We start from the raw sequence: 16,634 nt of genomic DNA, 5'->3' as shown, positions 1-16,634 counted from the left end.
CTTTACTTTTCATTGGCCATAATACGTGAGAAATTTTGCTATTAAAATGACAATAGTACTCATCTAATTTGCTTCGATCAAAAAGTCAAAATATGAAAAATTCTCCCCAAACCTTCCAAATTTGTGGTAAGCCACGGCCACATACACATCTATCTACTTCTAACGCTAGACAAACTTGAGATTTGTAAAACCTCAAACATGTTGAGAAAGCAGCAAAGGCAATTATCAATTTTGTTATTGTTATATACAAGTTTCAATAAAAATGGTAAAGAAAGTGTTGAAGCAAATTCACTTTGCTAGATGCTAAAAAAGTTCAGCTTTAAAAAGAAATACTCAAAACTAAAGTGGTCAAAATTGAACATCACATCTGATTAACCCCACACGGGAGATCCAAAAAATAAATAAATAAATAAAAAACCCTAGCCCAACTTGCTAAAAAGTAGGATATATCTTGAATGCTACCTTTTCCAAACTCGATATATAGTATTTTTGTTAAATAGCATGTGTTATTAGTCGACAAGATTTATTAAGGAGCAGAAGAATCCTAGCCCAAACCAAATTCTTAAACCTAAAAACCTTTTACTCAAATAACGGAATCTAAAATTCTTTTGTATCACTCCTCACAAGGTCCCCCACTTTAATATCTTTTTTAGATAGGCCCAAAACAAGGTTGAAGCCTTTCTATTCTATTCATTTTCTACCTAATGATAAAGAAGAATATTGCCAAAAACCAGTGATAAATCTTTCACTTTGCACCCACCCAAAAAGTCAAATTATAATAAACTCCCCCAAGCCTCCCAATTCTATTATAATAGTCCCCACAGGCCCACACAGTCACAGGCTCACCGCCACCTTTAAGGCTTTTAATATTACACTCCTTTTTCTTTTTCTGTGTTAATATAATATAATACTAGTACTACTTATCACCTTACCCGTAATTATATTAATTATTTTTTACAAATGCCAATACAACTTGTATTCCTAATTCTCTTCTATTTATAATATTCATCTCTTTTACTAAGTCCATTTTTTTAATTTATTCATGTCATTAATATGACAAAGAGAATAACAGTCATCAGGTCAAACAGTTCATATCAAGTTAAACATAGTTCATATCAAGTTAAACACTTTGCTAGGGTTAAAATTTTAAAATTTGTAACTAATTGTACTTATTTTTAGGAATTTAAAATTTCAATCAGATATAAATATGTAATAAAAATACTTCTAAAACTATAACGTGACCATCAATATTTACATAAATTGAGGATAAATAGAATCTACATACCCTTTTCTACATTGTGGAAAACTTTTAACTAATGTTTAATTATAATTAATTATATACCTATGCTTAGTCAGCCTTATGCCTATGTTGGTAAATAGTAATTAATTATATACCTATTGTTTGTTTTCGCTTCTCCCGTATCCCTCTTCTTCTTATAGTTATAGGGGGTTTCCTCTCGCTATCGAAAAATAGAAAATAAAAAGAACCCAAGACAAAGTGTACAAAATCCATTTCTCCAAAAAAAAGAAAAAGTATACAATATCCAACAATAAATTATTATTATCTTTTCCGGGCACATACGTATATATAAAATTGATAAATCCCACAATTTTGATAGGAAATAAATTACTAGTAGTAATATTTTTATTTCCGCCTCTGCTCTGCTGCTCCTTCGACCTCTCAAATCTCTTGTTCTCTCTCTGCAGCTTCCATTCGCCTCATTGACAAAACAAAGGCCTTTCTTCTTTGTTTCAGGTCTGTGCTTTTGTCCCTTGATCTATCCCCCCGATTTTCTTGATTCCAAACAATCCCGATATGGGTCTTTCTTGATTTTCTTATTTAGGGTTCTTTTTTTTTTTTTCAAACGAGAGTTGGTTAGGAATTTCATATTTGATTACTTTCTTTTTAGGGTTTTTGAATTTGTTTGTATGGTGTTAAATCAATTCAATTGGGTTCGTTGATGATTTTATTGACTGTCTATGTTTCATACTTTTAGATGGATTCCCAGATTTTTTAAAATTGGCTAGGTGATTGATTGATGATTGTGTTAAATTATTTGTAATTTCAATTTTTATTTTTTTGGGATTTTCGGGAATCTGGGACTAGGGTTTATTGAAATTTGTTTCTCTTTAATGTGGGTTTTTGGGCATGAGGAGCTTCTGGGATGGTTTTTTTGTATCGAGTTCATGGATTGAATTATTGGGTTTTTCTTTTTTCAAATCAGTTCATTGGGAGGGTTGGGCATTTTTTTAGGTTGAGGGCGTTTTTTTTAATTAGAACAGAAAAGCTTAAATTTTGGAGCTAAAGTGACTAATTTGAGAATGTTGCGTTATTCCAGCGAACATCATCTAATACTTCATTTTATATTATTGGCTTTGGCTAGGCAATTATTGTGCAATATATCAAAATATTTGTTTGTAAGGCTTCTCTAGTTTTACTGAGTATGGGTATAAGTTTTTATACTGTGGCCGTAGGCGTAGGTGAAGTTGGTGGAGTGTGGTGGGAGTTGTGGAGTCTACAATGGCTGGGATTGCGGTTGACGATTCTGGGGTGGGAAGATCTTTGGAGGGGGTTTCAGGTGGGCAGCAGAGGTGCCATTCAGGTGAAGCATTGGCAGAATGGAGGTCTTGTGAGCAGGTGGAAAATGGAATGCCATCGACATCGCCTCCTTACTGGGACACCGACGATGATGAGGATGGTGGTATGCACTTTGTTTATTTTTATTTTTGACCTTCTCTTCAAGTATGTCATTATTCAGATTGTGATGAATCCTAGGCAGTTTCCTTGTCTCAGGACCTTTTAGTTAATTTTTTATTGGTAGCCTGCTAGTTAATCATTCCCAGTTGCATGAAAACTGAACTACATTCAAGTTTGCTGGAGTGGAATTTCATCAATTTGAAGTGATGTAAAGCTGCTGATTAGTTCATTATTTTACTATGCAGCAACAATATGTGCAGTGTTATTTCTAAAACATGGCTGACTTGTGACTGTCTTTTACACCCCAAAAAGCATTAAATGCATTTTAACAATCTGATCTCAAAAATAAATTGTACTTGGCCTGCACATTCAGTGTCCTTTGTTCCTCTCTCTCTCTCTCTCTCACATACACACACACTTCCTCTACCTTTTGGTTTGATCTGATTTCTAGTTATCTCTTTATAGTCTTCTTCCTTAGGAAATGGATAAAATGCATGCTAGATGCTGAATCTCTTCCTTAGAGCGACTATAGACTATTGGATTAGAATAAATCTGTATATGTGAATGCTTTTATGCCACTCTTGCCTGGCATTGGGAGACAATGTACCTTGATAATCATTTTCTGCCCAACTGCTGTAGTAGAAGGTTGGAACCACAATTTTGGTTATTCCATGTGAAGTGTATGATTCAAAAGTTTTAACTTGTACCTCTTTCTGTTCAGACGTTCTTGCTCTCCATTCTTTTCCTTGCCTAGGTTAACTGTCTCTCTCTCTCTCTCTCTCTCTCTGTCATATCGTTTTTTTATGAACTCATTGGTTGAACCGGGTAAAAAAGAGGAAAAAGCAAAAGAACTTGAAATGGAAGTCTTGGAAGCATATTTCAGAAAAATCTATTTCCTCTCAGATGTATAACTTGTGTAAGGATCCATTTTTTATGACCTTAAACACTAAATCATATACTGATGCCAGGATCAAAAAAGCTTATTCTGGCTGGTTTTTTATTTGTTTTGCTCATCTACAGTATCCAAATATCTCCATATCTTGTTTTGGCCCCAAAAGCTTGCTGAGGTTGCTATCTAACTTATACACATCTGAAGCTTTCCATATATAGAAGATGATCACTTCACACTTTTTGCGAACTCTGGTTCTGCTCCCGTCCATTGTTTTTCCTTTTTTACCAATAAACTAAATTACAATATACGATTCAATTGCATATTATTTTGATATGAGGGGGTTGACCTCCTAAATGACATATTATTAATTATGGAAAATGAGGACTTTGGTGATCCTTGGTATGCAAGCTGTTGTGCACCTGTGTATTCATGCAAGTATGCGATAGGTACTCAAAATTGGTTCATATAAATACTTAACATACTTAATTTTGCCTTTCTGAATTGAAGCATGTGTAAATAAAGCATCTGGTAACATGCATCTCAAGATAGTATACGTTTAGACTAGTATTAAGTGGGCAGCTGCACTTTCCCTGGTGGATGGTTGTTTTCTGATTCTTATAGGCCTAACTGCAGGCATTTATTTGTAGCATGTTGAATTCTGGATATGTTTTCATTTATTTATTTACTTTTTTTTTTACAACTTTGTAGGACCGAAACCTTCTGAGTTATATGGAAAGTATACATGGAAGATTGATAAGTTTTCACAAATAAACAAGAGAGAGCTTCGGAGTAATGCTTTTGAGGTTGGAGGCTATAAATGGTACGGCATTTGTGATGAATTTGTGCAAATTTTTCTGATAATCAGGAGCTCGATATATACACGATGTTCTGTTCTATCCATGACTGTAAACATATTCTTGGTGTGTCTAGATATGCATCAAGTTGATAACATTCACTTGTGGGACGTGCATTCTTGTCTTATGCACATTTTGAAAGTTTCTCCTCTGGAGACTTGATTAGTGGTTAGCTTTTCTCATTAGCTTTGAATTGTGCTAATTATTTTGGCATATGCAGTTTTAATCTAGCCAAAATAGGAAATGTACTTTTATTTGAGTGATTACCTAGTAAGCTGTCAAGTTGGAGGTGGTGTTCAATAGTATATTTTACTTGAAAATCAGTCTTGATTACTTGTCATTTTGGTTGCCAGCTTATATTCGACTAATCACTTTTCTCTTGTGATGCATGAAAGACTTTTAGCTAGGGCATATTCTTTGCCTCTGAGGTAATGATTGCTACAGTGGAATCATCTTACTTGTTTGTTTCTTGGAAAAATTGTCCTCCTATTCATGACCTTCTACATTGTTTGTTTGATAATCTTTAGAGATTCATTATATAAAATCAGGTGTATAGAATTCATAGCACAAAGGAGAACCTCTCATTTCATAGCTTTCCCTATGGTGGTGGTGTTGTGAGATCATAAGATTTTATCCGACATTGCAACTTAGTCTTGCTGGGGCTCTGAGCTTCTTTCTTCGTTACGTGGCTTTCGCTTGTCTTTATCTTTGTTTCACTTGTACCAGGGCTAGTTGCTCTTTTAGGGACATTTACCTGGGCTAAGCTGCCTTAATAGTCCTAGTTAGCTTATTTGCATGATTTTCTAGGTATCATGTCCATTATTTTGGTGCAAATTTATTTTGTGCCAAATGTGGCAGCTATTCTAGTGCCATAATTCCTATAGTTTTATTCTGATTCAATGTTTCTTGTCAGGTATATTTTGATCTACCCACAAGGTTGTGATGTCTGCAATCATTTGTCTTTGTTTCTTTGTGTTGCTAATCATGACAAGCTTCTTCCAGGTATGAAGGAAGTCCTAATAAAAGTTTAACTGGCAATGTCCTATTCTGACATTGTCTCATGTGTTTTGTGAATTTTTTTCTTTTTTTTTGTTTCTTGTGATACACAGGATGGAGTCATTTTGCTCAGTTCACTATAGCTGTTGTGAATAAAGATCCCAAAAAGTCCAAGTATTCGGGTAGGATAATTAGATATTGTATACTTGTATTATTGAAACTTCTGCATTTGTCATTTATCTGTTTATGATGCAGATACATTGCACCGATTCTGGAAGAAAGAACATGATTGGGGATGGAAAAAATTTATGGAGCTATCTAAAGTGTTAGACGGTTTTATTGACGCTGACACCCTAATAATAAAAGCTCAAGTTCAAGTTATCAGGTGCTTATAAGTCTATCATATTTTTCGGATTGAATTTGGTTTCTGTTGAATGGACTATTGAGATATTCTTCTTTATCACATTGACTAGGTATCGGAGTTATGATCCAAACTGATTTTTAAAATGCAGTGTTTAGCAATAACAACGTAGTCCTTTTTTTCGTGTTTTTGTTTTACAATTTAAATCCGTGGAGTATTCAAGTTCTGCCTGACCTTCTAGTGAGTTACTTTTCTGAATTTAGGTAATATTTGTCTAGTAATTCAAGATTCTCCCCAGTAACTTACCAATTATCTCTTATCTGGTAAACTTGTCTGTTATTAAGAGATTGTTGCACTTCATTACTGTACATGGATATCTGGATATTGATTGGTCTACACAGTCAGTTAAATTTGCATCGTTTTCTTATGAAGATTCTTCATCATATACCCAAAGATTAATGCAATGTTATTGATGTGCAGGGAAAGAGCAAATCGCCCATTCCGCTGTCTAGACTGTCAATACCGTAGAGAACTTGTCAGGGTTTATTTAACAAATGTTGAACAGATATGCCGACGCTTTGTGGAAGAACGACGAGGCAAGCTTGGGAAGTTGATAGAGGATAAAGCTCGTTGGTCAAGGTAGGGTAGGGGTTGCAAGTTTTTTAATTGTTGGTTCTCATTCTGGACTTGGGTAATGTAATCTGAATCTGATGATATCTTTACAAGTTTTAGCCAGAATGAATGTTTAGCTCCTTTAGGAGTGTTCCTCTGCATGTTATTTATTTGCTTTGACTTGAACCCCTAATGGTATGTTTAGCTCCTCATTTAAAATTTCTGCCTTAAATGGAGCACTTTCCCCATGAAAATTATGTTACCCATATTGGGTGGCTTTGCATTATTAATATTTGGTTCACTTACTGGTGCTTCATGGAAGTCCATTGGTGGTTTGTTGCTCCAAAACCTAAGCCAGCTGTGCATAATTCATGGTGATATTTTCCTTTGAAGATGAGTTCAGCTCTGCATAATTCATAGTGATATCTTCCTTAGAATATGAGTTGATAATGGATAGAAAAAAAGAAATATCTTTTGTGCTTGAGATTTTGCCACAGTCGTCGAAGCATATATTTATCTCATATGGTAACCATGCTTTGTGAATTGTGTCCCTTATAGCAGCTTGGGAAGCTTGCCTAGATGGATTGAGATTTTTAGGTCAAACTTTTTAATAATTTTCTAACTTTTATAAAGATATTTGAGATCACAAATAAAAGCAAGGCAGGACAACAGGTTGCCCCTATTTGAGCTTATATTTTCAGATGTGTTATGAGTACTTCTTTTGGTGTTTCAGCATATCGGATAATGGAGATCTGGCGATGCTCACAAACCCACTTTAGAAATTATTCAATTCATAATTGAGTAAATGTCAGGACATGCATATACGGTGTCCTTGCTGTGTATCATTGTGTTTCTTTCCTTTTTAGAAATCCTACAAAATTACAAATTTGCAGCTTCATTTTTATGCTAACTCTCATAGTTGTGATGTATTTAGCTTGCGCTCTTTCTGGAATGGAATGGAGCAAAGCTCCAGGCGCCGCATGACCCGTGAAAGGACAGATTCAATACTAAAAGTTGTTGTGAAACACTTCTTCATTGAAAAAGAAGTTACATCTACTCTGGTGATGGATTCATTGTACAGTGGGTTGAAGGCTTTAGAAGGCCAAACAAAGGGAAAGAAAACTAAGGGAAAATACATGGATTCAGAAGAGTTGCCGGTTCCAATTGTTCGCATGGAGAAAGACATGTTTGTTTTGGTGGATGATGTATTGTCACTAGTTGAGAGAGCTGCTTTGGAACCTTTGCCTCCAAAGGATGAGAAAGGTCCTCAAAATCGAACGAAGGTGAGCAGCTATAATGTTTTATGTTTGAATTCTCTTGAAGGGGAGTTTAAATTCAGTTGTGAAGTCTTGGCAAGTTCAGTTACCTGGATGATTGGTAATTAGTTGAGTAATCTGAATTTTTTGAGCAGTCCTGACTTTCATATTATCTTTTATATTCTTGGTTTAGTGCATAGCATCTGAGTTTTTTTTCTTTTTTAAAAATAATTTATAACCAGTGTTAGTTCTTTTTTGGCATTGTGGAATTGCTCTGGGGTGCTGGGATGTGTTCAAAAAGGGTGTTGCTTCATACAGTCACTCGTATGATGTCTAGTTTTCAGACATCTTTAAGGGATTTTGTGTTATACAGATGCATGTCATTTGCTGATTCTTGAATACTTTACTATCAGGATGGATGTTCTGGAGAGGACTTCAACAAAGATTCAATTGAACGTGATGAAAGGCGTCTTACTGAACTTGGTCGTCGAACAATTGAAATATTTGTCCTGGCCCATATCTTCAGGTTCTGCATTTGTTTAATTTCTCATTTTTAATATTTTTTTTAACATGCAGTTCTAGATCTGTTCCTTTCTTTATAGTAAAAATCGAACTCTGAAGATTCTCTTGTCGCCAATTTATAAGTTTCTGTTTGCTTAAGTATCCAAGCTTTGTACTATCTGAGATAACAACTTTGCTTTTGGTCATCAATGTTAACTTTTGTTAAGATTCTTTGGTACCCCTTTTAATGGTTATCTCTCCCATCTATATTGAAGTCAATGACATTCTTGAAAGCCTGCCTTGCTCATAAGTTTGTCACTTTCAAAAGTTGAAATGGATTTATTCTTGTAGAGAAGTAACTTTTACATTCTCAATTTCTTTCAGTAGGCGGTTGTACATGTATAATAATGATAATGGAAAGAGAAGTTCATTGCAACTTATGCATGTTGAGTTGGACATGCTTGTTGGCAAACAGCTGGGTCAACATTTAGTTGGCTTGTGGTAGTAAATATAAATGTGAATTTGCTCTCATGATCCTAAAGATTATGTTGGGCTTTTCAACTTCATCTGGTGAATAAGAGTACTCTAAAATTTTTGAGCATTTTTCTATCTAGTTCATTGACTATTCTTTTGATGTTCAAAGTGGAGATGCTATTTATTATTATCTGTTTAATGAGTGATCCAGCCATGGGATGTGTATAGCGAATTGGTTTGGACATGGGCACATTGCATATGCGCATATGTCATGATTTTGACAATATTAAGGAAACCTATGTGCTTTTGAAAAGGTTGTTTTGTAACTTCATTGGTTGCAAATGAGCAAATGTTGGATGTTATAAATGGTTTAGCACCATGACACAGGATTGTACAAGAGTTTAATTCTCTTGCTGCAGTGCTACTGGTGTTAGGGAACAATATTTAAATCAAAGTTGGAGTTTTGGTTTTTTTAAGTCACTAAATTAAACTAAAGCTCTAAAATGGACTTTCTGACAAGAATTGCAAGCTTGTCAAGATTTGAGTGCTTCTTAATGATGTAATGTCCTTCAAGTAAGCTGATGATTGTTTGTTTAATGAACAGTTTAGTTCTGTTGTGGAGTATCTATATTTCCTTCCACATTTTTGGAGTTTAATCTGCCATATTTTTGTTATGAAATCAAATTTGGTTGGGGCTCTTGGATAAGGCGAGGATATTTTAATATGCATTGATCGTCATATTTTTTCCTCTTCAAGTTTGTGAAACAAGATCAGGTTTCTTGAACATGTAATTCATTGTGGTATAGTTTTTCCCGTTTTACTTTCACTGAGGTGCAGAACCTGATAGACATTTGTTGGTAGTTGATTTTTGAGCTGGTTGATTATTATATTTCTTTAACCAATACATGGTTGTTCTTTCATCTGATTTGGTTGTTCACTTATGTTGCATCAGTAAGATTGAAGTTGCATATCAGGAAGCTGTTGCCTTGAAGCGGCAAGAGGAACTCATTCGTGAAGAGGAGGCAGCCTGGCTGGCTGAAAGCGAGCACAAATCTAAACGTGGAGGTGATAAAGAAAAGAAGTCGAAGAAAAAGCAGGTTAGTGGTTTTTGAATAGAAAGCACGTCACACAACTTATATTTTCTTTTGAGAAGATGATAGTTGTTCAATATACCAGACTAATGAAATTTGCAAAGAAAGAATAAAATGTTCATTTTTTAGAACTAAATTGGCTGCTCACCCATTCTACTTTTATTGGTTAATTTATAAATCTATCTTTTTTGCTTTTAGTATCCCAGATTCTTCCTTGTTTTATCTCATAAATTGACGTTGAAAGAAGTTTTCTTTTTTACTTTTACCTTTTCAATTTTGTTGCTGTTTTTGTGGGTTTATTTTCCTTTTCCTTCTCCTTTTTTTTTTTGGTTTTTGGAAAGAGAAGGGGGGGGGGGGGGGTTGGGATGGAATTTTGTTGCTGTGATTCTAATACCTTCATCATTATTTCTGTGTTTCAGGGCAAGCAAAAACGAAATAACCGCAAAGTAAAGGATAAAATGAGGGATGAGAAATCAAGTATGTTGGTGCAGGACAAAGCTGAAGAAGATATCCTTACTGATGAGAGGAAAGGTTACACGACTGAGGAGCCTGAAATGGTGCTTGAAAAGCCTGATGGAATTGAGGATGTTTCGGATGTGTCTGATTCTGCAGATTGTGCCCCGGAAACACTGCAGCCTGATTCAGAAGACAGAGACACTAGTCCTGTCAATTGGGATACTGACACATCAGAAGTACATCCTCCCACTGAAGCCCCTTGTCTTTTGGCTGTCCAGAATGGAATGGGAGAAAGGAGAGGTACATCTGTAATGGACGATAGCTCTTCAACGTGCTCTACAGACTCCGCACCTTCAGTTATCGCGAATGGGTCATATAAAGGGAATCCTTCTTCCAGTAATTATCAGAAATCGCCTAGCAGGTACATTGATGTCTAATTATTTGTTTTTTTTACTAATCTATGGATGGTGTTTTTACAATGGTCATATTATACAGGCGGAATGAGCGAAGCAAGGCAACCCTTGAAGCAGCTGATCGGTCTCAAGAGACTTCTAGTCATCGTTCTGATGGTGTGTCAGATGTGGCGCTGCTGAATGATGCATCTAGAAGTTGCAAAGCTGTTGAATCTGGGTCTCAAGCTGCAGTTTACTCACAGGATCAGATGAAATGGTCTAAGCAGCACGAGTTAAAAAAGGTTTGTTTTCTCATACTTTTAAGGAGGCTAAAAGGTGGTTATGCTGTTTGTTTTGGGCCAGTGCTGTGCACCTACTATTTTGAACATTTGGACATTCGTCTTAAATATTTGAATTTGTCCAAAATCTGCAAAATAAAAGTAAAATTTTGGGCACATTTTGCGGTCAATATCTGAACATTTGTTTGAAACTTGCACAATACATGTAAAAAGTTCATTAGATAATCAATACTTGAGTACAGTTGAAGTCTGAATTCAATCAGCTTATGGGATGAGGAAAAGCATGGTTAAGCATTTTTGGACGATTCATGTATAGGTAGTATTAGGTATTGCTCAAGAGTCAGGATGTTATCAAGTTTATGAAGGAAAGCTTTGCCAATGTTCAAGTTTTCTGGAGGATATTCACAGTTAAAATCCTCTAATTAGCAAGTGCTCCTTGATGGGTTGTGGTCTCTATAGGGATGTTTTTAAACAAGTATATGATTGTTTCTTATGCTTAAATAGCATATGGATGTGACACTGTTGTTCAACATGTATACTGGTGTGTTCTGTGGGGCAAATCTGAGTATTTTCCTGAAGATCTTCTTTTGTACAACTTGGTATCCGTAGATGCAGTGTAAAGTATCATTAGTCGGGACCATGTTTTATTGATTCAGTGTTACACTTAGTATGCTGTACAAACTCCAAAGGGAAAAGAACTTGGGAAGGAAACAATAAGTGTGAAGATTTTCCTATTAATAGTGTCACCCTTATTTAACGCATTGGACCTGTGAAAAATGGAATTTGTTTTTTCTTTCCTGGATATTACTTATAGACAATTTTGTTCACTGTAGAAGATGCAGGTCCACATTTTAGAGCAGTTATGTTAATTTGGAGCTTGTCGTTTTATCAAATTAAATATTTAGTTACTTGTTCTCTTTTTGACCTGCTGCTGTGTTCATGATAGGATGAAGAAGTATCTTCACATAGAAAACCTGGGGCAAAAGATGAGACCGATGCACAAGGATCCTCCCCAGAGAAGAAAACGAGTGTGCGGTCCCCACCCAGGAGCCCTCCCAAGCATATGTCATCTGTGGTTGATCTCAGGTCAGAGTCAAAGATCAACACATCTGTTGAGCTTACAGTTCAAAAGAAGCCTTCAGACAGCCTGAAACTCGCTGATGAATCAGTCAGGGTAATGCATCCAGCTGAAGTTGCTGTCACTTCGCAACCCGGTGTCCATAAGACTGTACCTCCAAATGCCTCTGAAATGAAGCTCTCTTCTCAACATGTGCCTGTGGGAAGTGAGAAGCCGTTGACACCACAAATGCCTGTGATGTCCAGACCATTGAGTGCTCCTCTCATTCCTGGTCCTAGGCCTGCTTCCCCAGTTGTTTCCATGGTTCAAACCCCACCTTCGTTGTCACGTTCAGTGAGTGCTGTAGGTCGATTAGGTCCTGAGTCGTCGACAACATCCCATAACTATGTGCCCCAGTCTTATCGAAATGTGATGATGGGTGGCCAGGTTCCTGGTAGTGCCGTTGGCTTTACACAACCTCATTCTCCCACTTCAGGGATCAACCATTCACATTCATACTCCCAGTCTGCGACCCTCTTATCAAAGCCTTTGTTTTTACCGCATAGCTCCGAAAGGATGGAACCAAATATTAACAAATCGAGCTTCTCCTTCGGAATGGTAAATCATGACATAATGCAGAATGGACAGCAGTGGATGGAAGGCCCTCCGAGGGATGTAAATGCTGGCGTATCTTCTGATCATTTGATGTTAAATGACATCCGGAACTTTGAGTTGTACAAGCCTCTTCACAGCCGGTCTCAGGATCACCTTCCATCTGAAGTTCCACCCTGCACATCAGGGCGGCAGACCCATGGGGTGTTGGCAGACGAATTCCCGCACCTTGATATCATCAATGATTTGCTTGACGATGAGCAAGCTATTGGGAAGACGGCCGCAGCAAGTTCTAGTTTTCATACTTTCAGCAATGGGCCTCACCATCTGAATCGCCAGTTCTCGTTCCCTGGTGATATTGGCATGTCCAATGATATGGGCCCATCGACGAGCTCTTGTAGATTTGAGAGGACGCGAAGTTATCATGATGATACCTTCCATCGCGGTTATGGCTCTTCTGGGGGACCTTATGATACACTCAGGGATATGGTTCCTACGTCTAACTTACGACCTTATGTTAATGGGCACATTGATGGTCTAATTCCTAACCAGTGGCAGATGGCTGGTTCTGATAGATGCTATATGAATATGGGGAATATGGAGGGTGATGGTTATCCATATCACATGCCGGATTACTCAAATCTCGCATCCGGTGTCAATAATTATACTGTTTTCCGTCCCTCAAATGGACTTTGAAATGGCAACTGCAACAGAAGTGGCCGGAGAATTTCAGGGCTATTTCTGTTGTAATAATGTATCTGAGGAAAGTGTTGGATTAGATTTGGAGTGAGTTGTAACTCTTTGCTAAGAAACATTTTGTAAAGAGTGATTTTCCTTTCATTTGTTTCAAATCCTTATGCAAATTTGCTTTTTCTCTTTGGGATTGAGTTCTGGAAGTTTTCTTTGTCGGCCATGAGTTCTTACTGGGAACGAACAACCTTCTAGGGCTTAGATCTGGAGATAGTGTGATTACACTTTACCATGACTTGTCGCTGGTATTCTTCTGGTTGAGTGCTTTGCATCTTGAGCTTTCACATCTCAAACAACCGCTTAGCTTGTCAAAAATAGTTCATCATAGTCACACAAGACAATCGTGGTTGGATTTAGGTAGGCTAAAGCTTTTCTCCATCTCAAAATTCTTGGCTTTAACCTGTTGCATGTGAATCCTACGCACTATTTTCTTATAATGGTTTTGACCTGAAGAAATTCACGAGCTGGGATCCTATTTTTAACAGGTAATGTATAGAACTATACATACTAATCAGGTATTTGAAATGGTCTCAATTCAGATCTCAATGCGTTCCTTTTTTTCATTCATATGATAGCAACTGAACATGGTGCCATCCCAAGCAAGCAACATCAGACTAACGTGGCCGAAGCTTGTAATTATTTGGTTTATGGTGGTGGGTGATTTTGACTGAAGTTCCTAGGTTTGGGTGATTGGTCAACTACGTTGAAGGGTGATTGATGCCTGCTAGCTTCTGATCTTCCCATCTTCTCTGAAAAAAAAAAAAAAAGAAGAAGAAGAAAAGTGAACTTTTAATGTTTTTCTTTTTGTTGCCCTGTTGCACATTGACAAAATCTTTTCGAGGACTCGTCGTGTTTCATGTAGAAAGTTAGTTTTCTTTTGAAGGTGTTTTCAAGTCAAAAATTGGACATTAAGAGGCACTTGATTCTCAGCGACGTATTCATGTGAAAAATTCAGCTTTGACTTTCCACTTTTTGGAAACAAGTGGCCAAATATATATGTAAGTCGTGTTTTCTGCTATCTTTTCTTGTCAAAGCACCCACAATTTGTCTGATGATAGCCATCCCCAGAAACATGTGTCTCTAATGGCTATGACAACCTTGGAAGATTCCACGCAATTCCTCCAGTGCTTCATTCCCGAATTAAAGCCCTGATATTCTAATTAATTGAGTGTGATCCATGCAATGATTTCATGCATTTCCACTCAAAAATCTCGGTAACGTACATATCAAAATAAAAAGGACATATATATGCATTTCCACCTAACTCTTATATAGTTTTCTCTTATCCTTTAAAATTGTGGATATGCCCAAATTCACTGTTTGTAAACTGGATACAAAATCTGTCTCAGAAAAGCCATCAACTTAATGTGTTGAAATTTCCATAGAGGCCCAGAAGATAGAATTGTAGAACGGATAAGAATTCCAAATGGACTTTGACTAGGAAGAGACATAGAATTTACATTTCGGAAGAATGTATTTGCTAGTAAAAAATATATACATATGTGATGCTATTAAGTCAAGATATGTTGGAGGTCTCATACGCCCGTTGTGCTTTTTAGACCCTCCATTATGCTGAAAAAAAAATTATATATATATACATATATATATGATCCTATATAAACATAGTACAATGTCATAGCCAAAGTTTAAAAGCACAACTTACATTAATTAGAGAAAAAAAAAAGAGTAAATCTTGCTTTCGCCGTTGATTTTCACCGACGTTTTACTATATTGCGCTACCTCATGAATGGAAGTTGGTAACCCTTATAGCTAGTTAGCTATCTTATCAAAATTACTTAATTTTGAATAAAGTAATCCTTAAGAGTAATGTAAAATTCCATGATCTCTGGAACGATTTCTTCTCCTCCTTCACTTTCCTGCCATTTCACTACTACTTTTGCTCTTCCCAAATCCCCAGTAGGTCTCAAGCAATGTTTTTTTGCAATCAAAATACGCCCAATAAAACCTTCCATGACATATGGACGAAATTAAAGTTTTGAATTGGATGTAAAAAAAGAAAAATTTGTTGATTCATGTAGGCATGGATTTGAGGTTTGGGTTGGGAAAAGTGATTTTGTTTGTTTTCAAGCTATGTAAAATATATCAGGATGAAGTTGGGTGTAGGGCGCAAAAATCAAGAGTGAAATCCTGAGGTTCCTGAAATTCTTCCCAATTGACAATCCATCCCTACTGATGTAAAGAAATTGGATAGGTGTACCAATCAGGTCAATATACATCCACCTATGTAAACAGCCATTTCTGATTCATTTAGCAGAGTTAACTTGCCCCTTATTTTTAAGAAATTTGGAGGAGTTTAAGGTTTTATAATTGGATGTGAAAAAAGAAAAAAATTTGGTGGTTGACATTGGGTTCAGATTGATAGAAGTGGTTTAGTTTTCAAGCAAAAAAAAAGAGAATAACAAAATTAGAGAGAGTTGGAGGTCCTTTTGGATTACCCAATCTCATTAATGAGATGATGTAATACAGTGAGCCATCACTATAACATTACTTTGACACTGACGGTAAGAGAAGCTTTTCCAAAATCTCAATTTTGTACTGAAAAGATGTAGTTCAACCCTGTAAGAAAAGAATACATGTTACAAATTCAAACTATACTTATCCCTCTCCACTCAACAATCAAACCTGGGAATTCAAATACACGTAAGCGAGGATGATTTTAGCACGGAATCATGGAAACCGTGGGATTCAAGTTGAAAACAAACTCTCATTAGTTGGCAATTCACACATAATCAAAGGAGAGATTATGTAAGGTCAAATTAGAAAATCGACTCATTCAATATTCAGAAGTTTACTAATGACAAAAATATTTTATAAGCACCAGTCAAATTCCATGATCTTTAAATAAACAAACACCTAGTATATAAATCCCTCAAGGTCCAACAATAACAACAGACAAACACTATCTTCATTAAACCATCAAAATGGGACGTCTTAGCTTTGTATTCTTGGTAGTAACATTTGTTCTTCTTGTCCATCTCCAGCTAGGCCAATCAAGTAGGGTTTTGCATGTCCAACAAAAGGAGTTGATGGAGAGAGCTCATATGCTATTTCAGTTACTTCCAAAGGGTCCAGTGACTCCCTCTGATCCCTCCGGTTGCACCAACATCCCCGGAAGTGGAGGATCAGGCTGCCCGATTAGAGAAATGAACTTCGCCGGTAGCGCCTTGCCGCGTGGTAGAGCACATCCAGAGCCCGCCGTTCGCTTTGGTGTTGCTTCTAATCAGCAATGAAGTTCATCCTTCAAGTTGACTTGTTTGAGAGATGGGTTTTACATATCAGACTGAATTTTCCATGTCTGAGGTGATTTTTAGG

The 16,634-nt window shown here is 36.6% G+C and overlaps 1 protein-coding gene across 2 annotated transcripts; it reads left to right on the top strand.

Moving 5' to 3' along the window:
* Positions 1 to 1,617: 1,617 nt before the first annotated feature.
* On the top strand, positions 1,618 to 13,429 carry LOC113734235 (TNF receptor-associated factor homolog 1a). 2 transcript variants are annotated; one of them, XM_027260646.2, is made up of 13 exons: positions 1,618 to 1,756; positions 2,476 to 2,702; positions 4,299 to 4,410; positions 5,358 to 5,446; positions 5,554 to 5,622; positions 5,696 to 5,825; positions 6,282 to 6,440; positions 7,348 to 7,696; positions 8,083 to 8,195; positions 9,597 to 9,741; positions 10,155 to 10,612; positions 10,687 to 10,885; positions 11,829 to 13,429. In XM_027260646.2, the coding sequence occupies exons 2-13, from the start codon at positions 2,522 to 2,524 to the stop codon at positions 13,245 to 13,247; spliced, it is 3,423 nt and encodes a 1,140-aa protein (XP_027116447.2). In that variant the 5' UTR covers positions 1,618 to 1,756; positions 2,476 to 2,521; the 3' UTR covers positions 13,248 to 13,429. The 2 variants fall into 2 exon arrangements, with proteins under 2 accessions (XP_027116447.2, XP_071940569.1); XM_072084468.1 differs by having other exon boundaries at positions 1,627 to 1,756; positions 2,456 to 2,702.
* Positions 13,430 to 16,634: the final 3,205 nt, after the last annotated feature.

Source organism: Coffea arabica, chromosome 3e (genome assembly GCF_036785885.1).
Source record: "Coffea arabica cultivar ET-39 chromosome 3e, Coffea Arabica ET-39 HiFi, whole genome shotgun sequence".
NCBI lineage: Eukaryota > Viridiplantae > Streptophyta > Magnoliopsida > Gentianales > Rubiaceae > Coffea > Coffea arabica.
The sequence above is the reverse complement of the archived record's forward strand: the minus strand, read 5'-3'. Positions and strand labels throughout refer to the sequence as shown.